This window comes from Eupeodes corollae, chromosome 1 (genome assembly GCF_945859685.1).
Source record: "Eupeodes corollae chromosome 1, idEupCoro1.1, whole genome shotgun sequence".
NCBI lineage: Eukaryota > Metazoa > Arthropoda > Insecta > Diptera > Syrphidae > Eupeodes > Eupeodes corollae.
This window is the reverse complement of record NC_079147.1, coordinates 217,448,305-217,462,066: the sequence shown is the minus strand read 5'-3', so window position 1 is coordinate 217,462,066 and position 13,762 is coordinate 217,448,305. Positions and strand designations below refer to the sequence as shown.

The 13,762-nt window shown below is 32.0% G+C and overlaps 1 protein-coding gene across 1 annotated transcript; it reads left to right on the top strand.

The window, feature by feature from the left end:
• The first annotated feature begins 332 nt into the window (after positions 1-332).
• On the top strand, positions 333-7,049 carry LOC129942853 (beta-1,4-glucuronyltransferase 1-like). The gene is made up of 4 exons (XM_056051950.1): positions 333-804; positions 5,889-6,320; positions 6,379-6,688; positions 6,759-7,049. The coding sequence occupies exons 1-4, from the start codon at positions 446-448 to the stop codon at positions 6,954-6,956; spliced, it is 1,299 nt and encodes a 432-aa protein (XP_055907925.1). The 5' UTR covers positions 333-445; the 3' UTR covers positions 6,957-7,049.
• Positions 7,050-13,762: the final 6,713 nt, after the last annotated feature.

Genomic DNA, 13,762 nt, shown 5'->3' with positions numbered 1-13,762 from the left:
TCGTGGCTATTGATACTTAGTTTATTATATTCGTGCCGTAAATCCTCGTAATATGATAGTAATATATATATAAATTTTTATGAAATGACAAATAACATACTTGACAATCTAATATATTTTACATTTTTAAACTGAACTAGTGTATATAATTTAAAAAAGTTGAACACGGTGGCGTCGTCAAACTTTCAAACAATACATTTATGAAAATCTATTAGTACAATAAATACTGATATTATATTATTTTTATTCTATTCCCCCCTCCAGACACTCAATAATGTTTATATTTTGAGGTCTCATGCGGATCATTCACAACACACAAAAGCTTTGGAGGGCTCATTCAGTGGTGACGGTTTAGTAGGTCTAGGTATGCACAAACGCCAACTGCACTCTGAGTGGCATATAATAATTTTATTATACAAATATTAAATAACCGCAAAACACAATAATGCGAAAAAAAATTAATATCCATTTCAAAAATATTCTAACTATTGTTTTGTTCTTTTCGTTATTTGGTGTTTTACTGTTACATTCGGGAAGACATAGTGATTTTGTGGACAATCTTATTCAACCGGAAGAATCAGTTCTTGGTGAAATTATCGAATCAGATCAAGCTAATGATCTTAAGTCGATTGTAAGGTGTATCGATAGACCATTTCAACTGGAGAAAATTCAAGACGGATCATTTTGGATACTTAAAAACTATATTCGAGCTGACCATGGTGAATTGAATTGCGCCGAGAGTATAACATATACAACACATGGAGATCTGACGTTTTTGGGTAATTTAAAAGAACTTTTGCCAAGGTTAGTTATTGAAAGTTTGTCTTTGAGTGTCTTCAAATAAAAACACAGACCCCTTTTCATCTTCTATTTTTGGCCAAATTTATAAAATTTTTTTCATTTAAACTTAATATTAATGTTTGGCTAAATGTTAGAAATTTCATAGAATGTTAAGTTAAGAGCGCCCAGTACCTGGACAAATCTTTGACTTTTAGTTTGCATATACAACAATCACTTAATAAGTTGAACCTAGCTTTAAGAGCCCTACATCCATATATAAAACGTAGGTGTAAACTAAGTATTATGATGATGCTTAGTCAGTCTTCCGTGGTATTATTCTGCGGAAGAGCTCCATTAGTGTAGACATTGAAAAAGTTGCAATTGGAATCGAAAATGATATGACTATTTAAAGTATCAGTGTGCAAAGTATAGATGGTTCAAAAGTGGAAAAATAGAACTTTTTGTTCACTTCAGCCAATATATTTAAAATTCTTGAAAATAATTTTAACTTTATATTGATAAATACCGTTGAATTGTGGGTTCCAAAATTGTGTATATAAGATAAGAGATAAGAATATTTATCAAGATACAGTTAAAATAATTTTAGCATCTAACTTAGTTTTCGTAATTTTGAATTAGTTATGATTATGAGATTGGTCTTTACTAGACTATATCTGAATTTAACAAAAAAAAAACTGTTATTTATTTATACAAATTTTTATAAAAAATAAATTAAAATCTGTTGTTAACAATTTTTAACAGCGCTAGCATCAAATTACTTTCAGCTCTTTGAAAATAATTCCTTTATGTTTTTGAACAGTTCGTTTTAGAGTTATTTTTTAGTTCGGATTCCGAAGCAAAACTACGCTTTTAGATTTATCTGCTCAAACTCAGAAATACCCGTTTTCAACAAAAAATCTAAAAAACTGATAGATTGATTTTGAAGTCGAAGTCGAAATAATGCCATCAAAAAGGAAGAGTATAATTAAATTGGCACGTACATTATCTTGATGTTCAGTTTATTCTATGTACCTGCATTTAAACCGAATAAATAAGAAGTTTTGCCCACCAAGGTTAGCTAAGGTTAAAGTGGCTGTCCATGATGAAATCGGACACACTTTATTGGCCCAGTTTATTGGCCCAGTTTATTGGCCCATTGTGATACCGCATGAATCTTGAGGCTTCCTCCTAAGCTCAATGGAATTAGTCTAAGACCCTTACGAAACGTGAGAGGCTGATTATACTAATATGATTTAGGAGATACGGCAACAAGCTTTGGCGCCAAACTGCCGCCCGGTCTCATCATTTTTTTTCTTTTTTGTTTACATTCATACTTGGTCCCATCTAGTTGCGAAGAAAGAGAAGAGGTCCGTGTGTACAGAGATTCTCATTATACAGATAAGGCTAGGTAATCCGGAGGTCACCAGTTATCCGAATACTCCGTTAGAGACTGAGACATCATGCTAATATGTAAGAAAATGATTATGATCGGTAAACAGCAATTTAGCTAGGTTAGCTATGGTGGGAAGGAGCACCTAAGAGAGGAGTGCTGTCTAGCTTTTTCACCATTACATCGTGGGAGTTGGACGTGAGTTGGGGACATAGGCGTTGGTTTGTATGCCTTGTTTATGTGGGAGGGGGTTATGATTTTGGAAAGGTAGAGGGATAAGAACGTCCTTAAGTTTCAATACTCATCTGGATTAAATTCTCTAGAATCATTGACCTTACTCAGCTTCTACAAAAATGAGGCTTTTTTTGTCTTGCCAAAATTAACGAAGCGTATCTGCTGCTAAACTTATAAGATCTTATATAAAATCATGTATAATCGTTATGCCAAACACTTTAATCAGCAAATATCAGTTTGGCGCCTGGACCAATAAATCTTGATCTACCGTTTCATTGACACTAAGGTGGGATATGATAACAAAGTGCTCTGGAAAAAAATAGGTAGTCTATTATCTGACTTCGTGTTGTTCTACAATAGATAGAGTATATAGAGGTCTGATGTTAAACGGAAGGCACTTTAAAAAATCGCTACTCTACCGAAGTATATAACTATAACGACATTAGTAACTAAGAGGTAGAATATGGAGTTCTTCTAAGATCAAAAGTCAAAGCAATTCATATTTACATGAAACGAGTAGATAGGAAAGTCCAAATCACAGTAAAAGTCAGCAGACTTCAGAACGAATAGAAAATAGTTTTTGAATTTCGGGAAGTGTTATATTTTATGAAACAAAACTTTTATAAAATATCGGAAATAAATCAGGCGTATTCTTTTTATTTTAATTTGCTTTTTAATGGGAAATTTTTGAAATTTCCTATTCAAACTTTCAAATGAAAATCACGTTCGGTGATATAAACATTGATCTCCCTTTAAATCCCCCCTTTCACTCTTCTTTTAAACTTAAAGACTGCTTGTTATTATTAGACACGTTTATTTTATTCAAAACTATATTATTTTGTATTATTATCAAGAGCGAAACAAAATTTGTATATTATGTTCGATTTTCTTCCTTCAAACAATTAAAATTAAAAAATGTTTATAACCAAAACACATTTTATTTTACTAATATGTATATGTATAACTATATTTCTTTATTGAGCACACTACACGTATATTTGCTAAATAACAAAGTTATGTACTTTAAAAACAATATATGAAGCAGTTAAGGTCGGTTCTACATATGTATTTGCATTTTAAAGCTCACAACAATAAGAAACAGCAATATTAGATCACGGAGAAATAAACATGTTTGTAACATATTTAAACAAAAATATATTGCATTATGTATTTCAATGGTAAAAGAATTGATGCAATCATCTGGCTTGCAAGAAAAATTGTTCCACATACGCCAGATTTTAGTATTTTTTCCCTTCAAAAACTTAAAATGTATACATTTGTCCAATATTATATACACTCATTCATTTCGTGGTGTAAAGTTGTAAACTTTGACAGTTTAATACTTTCAACTCAGCTGGCGAGCTAAGTTGGGGATTGTTACGAATCGTGTCTATTTGACACATAAACAATGAGTTAAAGAAGGATGCCATGATGTCATATTGTTACAAATCGTAACAATCTTGATATTTCGGAACGACAATACTTAATGGTTGGCTGCATTTAATCTCAAGTTGGGTGGGCTATACTAGATATGTGGATTTCTAGATATTGGTGTTCTATCAGGATAGTCTACAAAAAATAAAAAAAACTTTCAGATAGTCCCAAAAAGGAGACAAACATTTGGATTTCGAGTTAGAAAATTATTTTAAAATATCAATTTCAATTAATAAATTTAATAATTCACTAGATTTTTACAGAGAAACACACAAATTTGAAATTTATTGTCGGGTTTCTTCAAACTAAACCATATGTTAAATCAGCTGTTCTGCCAGACACCCACATAACCCAGAAATTCTTGGACACCTTTTGTTTTGGATCAGCTGTTTCTTTACACTTACAAAAAGTTATCCTGATATCCTATCCGTCTTTTTAAACGCAGCCATTTTAAACAATAGTTAGAAAAAGAATGCAATTCTGTAATTCCCCACCTGTCAAAATCAGCTGAATTATCATAATATTGATTGAGTATTTGTTATTTACAATAATGGATCGTAAAAACTTACTTTACCAGAGTGAAAGCATCTAAATCCTATTTGTCAAGATCAGGACTTGAACGATGTGTGGTTACAACGAGATTTGACAACACAACCAAGTCTTTCCTCAAAAGAATTGCATGTTTTCAATTTTCTTGAGGCAGCATTATTAATTAATACAATTTTTGACGTTTATGAAAACACCCGTAATCTTTCATGGTTGGCTACTCTGGGAGCTCAATTTTCGATAGTTTTTCCAACATTTGTAGCCGTAATTTGTCCTTCAAGTGGTCAATCATTTTGAGCTTATTGACATACACTAGTGGATTTACATATCTCCACAGAAAATAGTCAAGCGGCGTTAAGTTGCACGATCTTGGAGTTGGAGGCCAGTTTAGAGGCACGTAACATGAAACTATGGTGTTACCAAACGAATCCTTCAATAAATCGATATTGGCACAAGCCGTGTGATATGTTGCGCCTTCTTACTAAAACCAAAGCTCCTGCACATCATGGTTGTTCAATTGATGGAAAAGTCAGTATTTACGGCTTTATACTGCTTACCATTGACTGTAACTTTCTGGTCATCATTGTTTATAAAGCACACCAAGAGACATTTTTTGTAGCTTTTCGCTAAAAAAAATTCTCTTGTAAAATAAACCACGATTTTCAAAATTAATTTGCACAATAAAGAAATGTTGTTGCCAAACCAAATTAAAAATCAACTTGACAGCTTACATAATTGTCACTAATTAAAATAATGCTGGTAACTTTAATTTCTACCTCTAATAAAACACCCGTTACAAGAGTATTTTTATATCACAATTCTAGTTAATTCGAAGCAAACCTAGAGTTTACGATAATGAATGCCTTATTATTTTATTTTTATATAAAATGGGCTATTAATCGATATATTGTTAATCCGAAAAAATTGTGTTATCATAAGGTACAAACATACCAATCTAAATCTATAAAATCAGAATTAATCATCAATGTGTTCACCGATATTTGTTTACATGGAACACATTTAAAATACCTTCACTCATGTTATTTGTGTTGTCCCGTGGCAGGGCGGTTAGTGCTATGGACTGGTCATGCGAGAGGTCTTGCCTATGCCATTCACAGTTTTTTTCACTGGTACTGCTTCTTGCGAGGAATTGATAAATTCTTGTCATGAAAACGTGCTTTTTGAAATAAGCCGTTCGGATTCGGCTTAAATCGGTAGGTCCCCTCCATCCCTTACAACAGTACTCGCACACAGGAATGGTTGAAAGTTGTAAGGCCCTAGGCCATAGTTATCAACGGACTGTTGCACAACGCAATTTGTTTTTTTTTTTATTTCACTCATGTTATTTTTATTAAACAAATGTATTTATTTGGTTACTAAGTTGTGTCTAACTTAATTGTTCAGCTTAATAAGTTGATTGATTACTGAGCACAAGATCTCTAAATATTTCTGTTCAATATATTCAAACCACATTGAAATTTAATTTGGTTTTATGTTTTTTTAGATGGAACGCTCCTGTGAGTTTTGCAATCTATGCTCCTGGAACAGATTTTAATAAGGCACTAGAGGCCATTCAATACGTTCGTAATTGCTTCAAGGAAAGTGATCTGATACAATACTATGTTACCTTCCATATATACTTCCCCAAAGACCATATGCCGAAAATTGTTCCCTTGACCGAAACTGATGCCTTATATTGGCCATACGATTGTTCCTTTCCACCGCCATATGAGAACATCAAACGAAGTTCCATGTACAAACAAAGTCATAATCTTGACTATCCTATCAATGTAGGTAGAAATATTGCCCGAAAAGCAGCTCTCACACATTTCATATTTGCAAGTGATATCGAGCTTTATCCGAATCCAGGATTCGTAGATGAATTTATCAAAATGATTATTCGGAATTCAAGTCTTCTGTCCGGGGAGAAACCAAGGTATGATAAATATTAGATTGGGCTATAAAGTTTTCAAATAATTCTATTTCGTTTTAAGGGTTTTTCCCTTAGCAGCTTTTGAAATTGATAAACATGCAAAAATGCCCGAAACCAAAACCGAACTACAGGCATATTTAAAAAACAAAACCGCCATTCCGTTTCATAAGAAAGTTTGCAGTTCCTGCCATGATATTCCCAACATGGCCAACTGGATGACAGCCAATGAAACGGAGGAAATGGACGTTTTCGTAGTCGGAAAAAGAAGGTTAAAACAAGTCTATTGGGAGCCGTTTTACGTGAGTGACAATACTGAGCCGTTCTTTGACGAACGCGTCACATGGGAAGGTCAAAAAAATAAACGCATACAAGTAAGAGCGAACTTTTTTAAATGACTTTATTTTTCAAAAATTAATTAGTTTATATTTGTTTTATTTTAAGGGATTTGCCATGTGTTTGCTCGACTATGAGTATCACGTGTTAAATAATGCTTTTCTCATACATAGTCCAGGAATTAAGGTTTTCAAACGAGATCTAGCTCGTGAAAAACATGTTGTGGTTATGAATGCTATAATAAAAAACGAAATCGTACCCGAATACAAAATATTGTATGGAAATCGAAGAGGTTGTAATCCTTAAATGCGGTTTATTTTCAAATAGTAGAGTAAGATGATAAATGTTTGTATTTATAGGTAGTCTCTGAATAAAACTTAATATTTATGAATTTTGTAATTGCATCTTTTTATTAAACATCTTTCATGACTAACTATTAAATAAATAATCAACCAACGGGAAACAAAATAACTGAAGGAATTTGTCTCAAAAGGGTAATAAACCAATTTGTTTCTAAGACACAGGTATAAAGCTACACACATTCTATTTACCCAGCAATTTTAAGTTTTTAGTTTATTGAAAATCAAAGACATTTATAGTTTGGCCACCATTTTTACAATCTTAATTAATTTCTTAAAAACATATGAAAAAAATATGTTGCAATATGTTTAATATTGAACTTTATCTCACCTCCTCCTGAGAGATAATTTGTTTTTTTTTTTTTTGAAGGACGGATCCAGGTAAAGATTTGTTAGTAATTTAACGAAATTAAAAAAAAAAACGGTTTGCATTCAAAAATAACTCAAATTTTGTTCACCCAATTCAGAACGAAAACTTTAGTCATGCTTTAAATTATTTTCATAAAATTTGTTTCTAAGAAAAAGAGGTTATTAAGAAAAAACCCAATAAGAAATCGTCAATTTAAAAATATGTGATTTTTTAAAACTTTCTCTAAATTTTGTATTCTTAATTTGGCTTTTATGTGATTTTTTAAAACTTTCTTTAAATTTTGTATTCTTAATTTGGCTTGCGAGGAATTGACAAATCCTTCAAGAGTAATTCTTGTCATGAAAAAGTGCTTTCTCAAATTAGCCGTTCGGATCCGGCCTAAAATTATAGGTACCTTCCATTCCTGACAACAGTACTCGCACATATTAATGGTTGAGAGTTGTAAGTCACTAGGCCCTGGTTCACAACGGACTGTTGCGCCACCCAATTTATTTTTTATTTAATTTGGCTTCTTTCTACAAGAAAAACATATTTTGGTAATACTCCAGAAGAGTAATAAAACCTTAATTTTTTTAAAGGTTTCTCAAAAACTAATGGACTGATTTCTAATTTATTCTTTTTCTGTGCAAGCTCTTGTCGATGATCAAATTGACGATGATTTTTGATAACCAAAAATTTTTTTTATTTTTTTAAAAATATTAATTTTGTTTACAAAACTCAAAGTGAATTTGTTTTGGATGCTTTCGAACTGAGATTTTAACACGAATTTCAATAATATAAATATGCCAAAAACTAAGCTAATGGCTAATTGAAAAACACAATAAACGTTTCATCTTTATAAATATAAAGGCTTAGAATCTCTTGAGATTTCAAGTGAAAAGAGGTTCTGAAACATGTAATTTGTAAGTGTATCTCTTGAATTTTTGTGTTTTCTTCGAATCAATAGAAATGGAATCAAGAAAATATATTTTATTTTTCGAAAAAAACTACGTTTTAAAACAATTGTTTTACATTTTTGGCGTGAAATGCACCAAAAACCCTTTAAATTATTGTGTTGAAATCTTGGAATGCTTTCATACGTAGGGAATCATCAAAATCAAATAGTAAGACCATACCTTGCTGGACAACAGATAACTACAGTTGCCACCTTAGCAATTGAAATCTGTAAATGTAAGGTTAATATACGCATTATGTTATTTAAGTTTTGTTAGCTTCCTCTACAAAACATTTGTAAGCGGTGAGTAAAAATTCATTTTAGTGTGTGACACCCTCCCCTCTCTGATTAAAAGTCTGGATCCGCCCTTGTATTACCATTTCTTGCAAGTTTTTAATTCATTAATTAAAATATCTAACGTTTTTTTTCAACTACTGCCTATTTCTTAAATGGTAACACTTAGCTCATGTCTGATTTAATAGATAATTAGTTTTATCCTTCCTGCGATCGACTTAGAAAAGATGCCGATTTTGCCAACAAAAATCATCTTTTCAGATGAAGCTCATTTTGATCTGGGCAGGTATGTTAACAAGCAAAATTATCGCATTCGGGCACAGAAAACCCACACGCATACATTGAAAAGCCGATACACCTAAAACGAGTCACTATTTGGTGCGGATTTTGGTCCAGAGGCATAATTGGGCCGTTTTTCGAAAATGAGGAAGGAGCTATGTTAAACGAATTTTTGTTCACAAAAATTGAAGAAGAGGATATTGGGAACATTTGGTTTCAACAGGACCGGACGGCGCTACGGGCCACACAGCCGAAGTTTAAAAAAAAAATACCCACTCAATTTTGTGTGTTTTATTATCTGTATAACTAAATTTATTTGAAGTCGATATCTCCACTGGTTCTCGAAAAATGGACGACGGAAAAAATAGGCATACCTCCCAAAATCTTTTATCTATGCTCTAGGGACCTTGAAACTTCGAGAAATGTCAAAATTTTCAATTCGACAAATATGTTTAAAAGATTTTGCGGTATCACCAACAAATTAGCTATCCCTATCTTCACGAAAAAAGATCATATGCTGCTGCTAACTATCAGTGTGTAACACCCCTAGATTCAAACAGTTTTAGTAATTTTTAGTCCAAAAGTTCTTAAAAAGTTGTGCTAATTCTTACAAAAGCGAGCGCGCGAAAGAGAGTAAAATAGTTCCCCTTTTTGCCAGATTTGGTCCGAGAAATTTCTTCTGGCGCTTACTGGGCTGGATGTCAAATTCGATTTGACGTTCACGACAATCAATGACAGAAGAAAAAAAAAACTAATGACTAAGGGTTGCTCAAGTAATTCTTTTATTTTCATTTTAGTTTTGGTAAAAGTGAATATTATTCCTTTAAATAATCAAATTATTTTCATAAAATGTATATCTTTTTATGAAGCAGTTACTGAAGAAAAATTGCAGTAAGAAAAAATATATATAATTGTCAATATTTATTGAAAATTGTAGGGATTTTTTGAGAAAAAAATAACTTATTTAAATTTCATAAATTACGGAATAATTTTATTTCTATTTTCAATAAATATAAGTTCACTTTTGTTGATATTTATTTTATTGGGTTCTTTTTTATGATTAAGTTGATTAAAAGTTATCAATGGTCTTCGGTAACTTTGCTCGAGTATATTTTTTTGACGATATAAAAGTAGTCCAAGCTCGTGCAAATTGGTGCAAAAACCATTCCAGACATTTTGACAGTTTGATTTCTATCTGAAAGCATTTCATCCCCACTCCTCAAACTGGACATTTGACAAACTTTTAGTGCGAGAAATGTCTGGAACAGACCTTATATTTGTTCTGTTACTATTGAATTTTTTTTTGAATTTTAATGTACCGAATGTAAACTTTTAATGTCATTTGACAAAATTTACGAATAAAGTTTTGAATATTTCATCAATTTATTTAATTTAGTTTGTATGATTTATTCAGTACCTACTAAAAGTTTAAATTCAATTTGACATGACAATTTGAAATCCTTATGTTAAAAGAGTTATTAAATTACTAATAATCTAATTATTGGATAACTTATCTACATACTTTTATCCTAATTTAGTTTTTGGAGAAATACCCCTTCATTAAAAGTAACCACTAATTTATTTTTCAATACGAAAATGTAAATCCAAAAACACAAACCACAGTCAGAAATTCAACTATTGGCTAACAAAATACATTTGAATATGACATCAGTTAATTTTGACAGTTTTCACCAAATTGCACACAGCTCAAAAGGTAGTGTGCCGAATATTCAAAACTAGAGTACACTACTTCAGCTCCATTATATGCTAATAAGTCTAAGGCGGCAGTTATAGCTATCATTGGTTTTCATCATTGACAACAAACATTGGCAGTTCGTTTATAGCTAAGCTATCATCGAAAGTTTCTGTCATTGATAAAAAATTTCCTGATTGAAAGCCACCAAAAATGTTTACTGACAGAAATCTGTCATTGGAATTGTGTGAAATTGAAACACAAATCAGATGAATGATTCGTTTCATCATTGAACATAAAAGTATCAGCTGTTCAGGAAAATTAAATTTCCCGTATCGATTTCAATGATAGCTTTAACTAGAGCTTAATTCAATGCAGACAATTTATCAGTTGTGGTTCCAACCGTACGGTGGCAATTTATTAATTTCTGTGATATCTTGGAATTTTTTCTTTCGCGATATTCAAAAGAAAAACGGTTATAAGGATTTGTATGTATATCTACATTTTAGCGAATAGATTCCGTCCATACCATATTTTTTTTACATTAAAGTTTAAATTGGTTTTGAATGAATTGTTTACGTTCTCATGCGCATACATATGTATGTAATGTACATGTCTATGTTTGTATGTAATCTTAAGCCTACTTAAACTAGACACATACCTTTTTTTATAGTCTCCATTATTATATTTGTTGAGACTCAGACTAAGTTTTATAATAACAGCAAAAAGGAAAACACAAATCCATGTCACTCAATTTAAATTAATTTGTAATAATCTTAACAAATTCACTTTTAATAAAACTTGTAAATTGATTCTATAAACAAAGAGAAAAAACTTCTTATTTGTTTTATTTTGCAAAGCTCACTAATTTACTAACTTCAACCTATAAATTTCCTTAATTTAGGGTCCAGTTATAGCTATCTTTAAAATCGATTCGGAAAAATGGTTGAAATTTGACGGTGTTTCCCTTTGATTAGAAATGAAAATTGTAAACCGATCGATCGGAAATCACACACAGAATTTTTTTGAGAAACAAATTTTGGTTGCACATTTATTTTCCTCTAAAAATATATTTTCTTTTTTCTGGACGGAAATTCGTTTTCCTGAAGAGCTTATACTTTTATATTGAAAAGTGAAACGAATCGTTCCACTGATTTGTGATAAAGTTTCACACAATTCCAATGACAGATTTCTTTCAGTAAAAAATTATCTGTGGATTTTAATCTGGAACATTTTTTCAATGACAGAAATTTTGTAATAATAGCTATAAATGATCTGTGAATAAAATTCCAATGTTTTTTTCAATGATGAAAACCAATGATAGCTATTACTGGCGCCTTTGGTAATGAATTTTATGTTTGATCGCTGTATAAATCAACTTATCGAAATTTAATCAACGGTAGTTAACCTCCAGCACAGCTCAATTTGTACATATTTGCTAAAGTTATTAAATGTGGCTTGAATGTGAAGGGTTGATGTTGGCAAACTGTGACTTTTGACAAAGGATGGACTTGTGTCTATAGGTCGCAAAAGAAATCTCCTAGAAGAAGAAAGCTTTTAGAGCTGTATGGTTTTATTAATGAATTTAGATTTCAATACAAAATTGATATTTTTGATTTAAGAGGGATGTTAATATGTACATGAATGAGGTTCGTAGATGGCACCAAAAGGTAAAAAAAAACTCTCAAGGGTACCAGCCACGAACTGAAGCCTGTAAGGACAATCAGGGAACATCGTAGTAGAGCTGCAGTTTATGTTGAGAATATTTAAAGACCACTTAACCAAATAACATAACAGCAATGACGAATCGAATTCCGCTTTAAGGGAGATAGAATCACTGAGCCTAGGCGAGCGACGCATACCAACAATTCTGCCTACCCGACCTCGACGAAGCGAAGATAGCTGGGGTGGAATCGGCTAAGATGATAGGTGACTGTCAATTTTTTGATAATGGTGAAATCGGTTTTTGTTGATAAATTACAATCAAAATGATCGAACTTGAACTACGTAAGGTTATAGGCAAATTGATACCTAAAAAGCTGTCACAAAAAATGTGATAATCGTTTTCAAACAAATATGTTTATTCCGAATAGAGCTACCAGACGCTTACACAAACGACTGGAAATTTTTCTTAGTTCACTTTGTTTCTTTAAAAAAAAAACACATTCCTGTGACCAGAAAAGCTTACTACATTCCAAAAAGTAAGAAAAGTAAGAATTTTATTCAAAATCAGCCAATTTGTAACATTTATTTACATAGATATTTTATAAGAATGATTTTAAAATTTCACAAGGGCACCGACGAATTTTGACAATTTGAATCTGAAATTGTTCAATCGAATTGAATTGAGTGGAATCATCTTACACAGACGGAATGAAAATGATAATCAATTATCTAAAAGTTATAGTCAACTATCATCTTAGCCGATTTCACCCCAGTATGACGATGAAGAATGCGTGCTGCTCTATCAAAGTCGGAAAAGATCTCAACGATGAATTTGATGTCAAAAAAGGTTTAAGACAATGCGATGCACTGTCATGCGACTACTTCAATATCATTCTTTAAAGAATTGTGCATAACTCAACCGTCAACACTAGAGGCAAATTCTTCCAAAGGTCCATCCAATTACTCAGATAATATTGATGTCAGTGAAGTGTTTTTGAGCGTTGCGACGGAAGCTGAGAAGATGGGTTAAGTAGTTAATGAGGGCAAAACCAAGTATATGCCGTCATCAAAAAAGGACACTGAATGAAACGACGTCTTGGACAAAACGTCACCTTGGACAGCTATAACTTTGAGGTAGTTCAGGACTGTGTCTACTTAGCCACCGCTATAAATTCAGACAACAACGCCAGTGCTGAAATCAAACGAAGTATAACTCTTGCAAATCTCTGCTTCTTTGGACTTAAAAGGCAATTTAAAAGAAAGATAAGACCGTCTTAGGATGCTTCGAGAGAAAAATTTGTCGGGTAATTTTAGTTCCAGTCTGCATAGATGGAGAATTGAGAAGAAGATACAACGACGAACCTTACGCGCGGTTCTTTTAACATGATCAGCGACAGTGACCTCAGGACTGTAGAGCCAAATTAAGTAAGTAATTTAATTTATACAAAAAAAAAACAGATAAAAATTAAGTTCAGCTGTGAAAAGCTGATATACAAGATACAAGACTTAAATTCATAT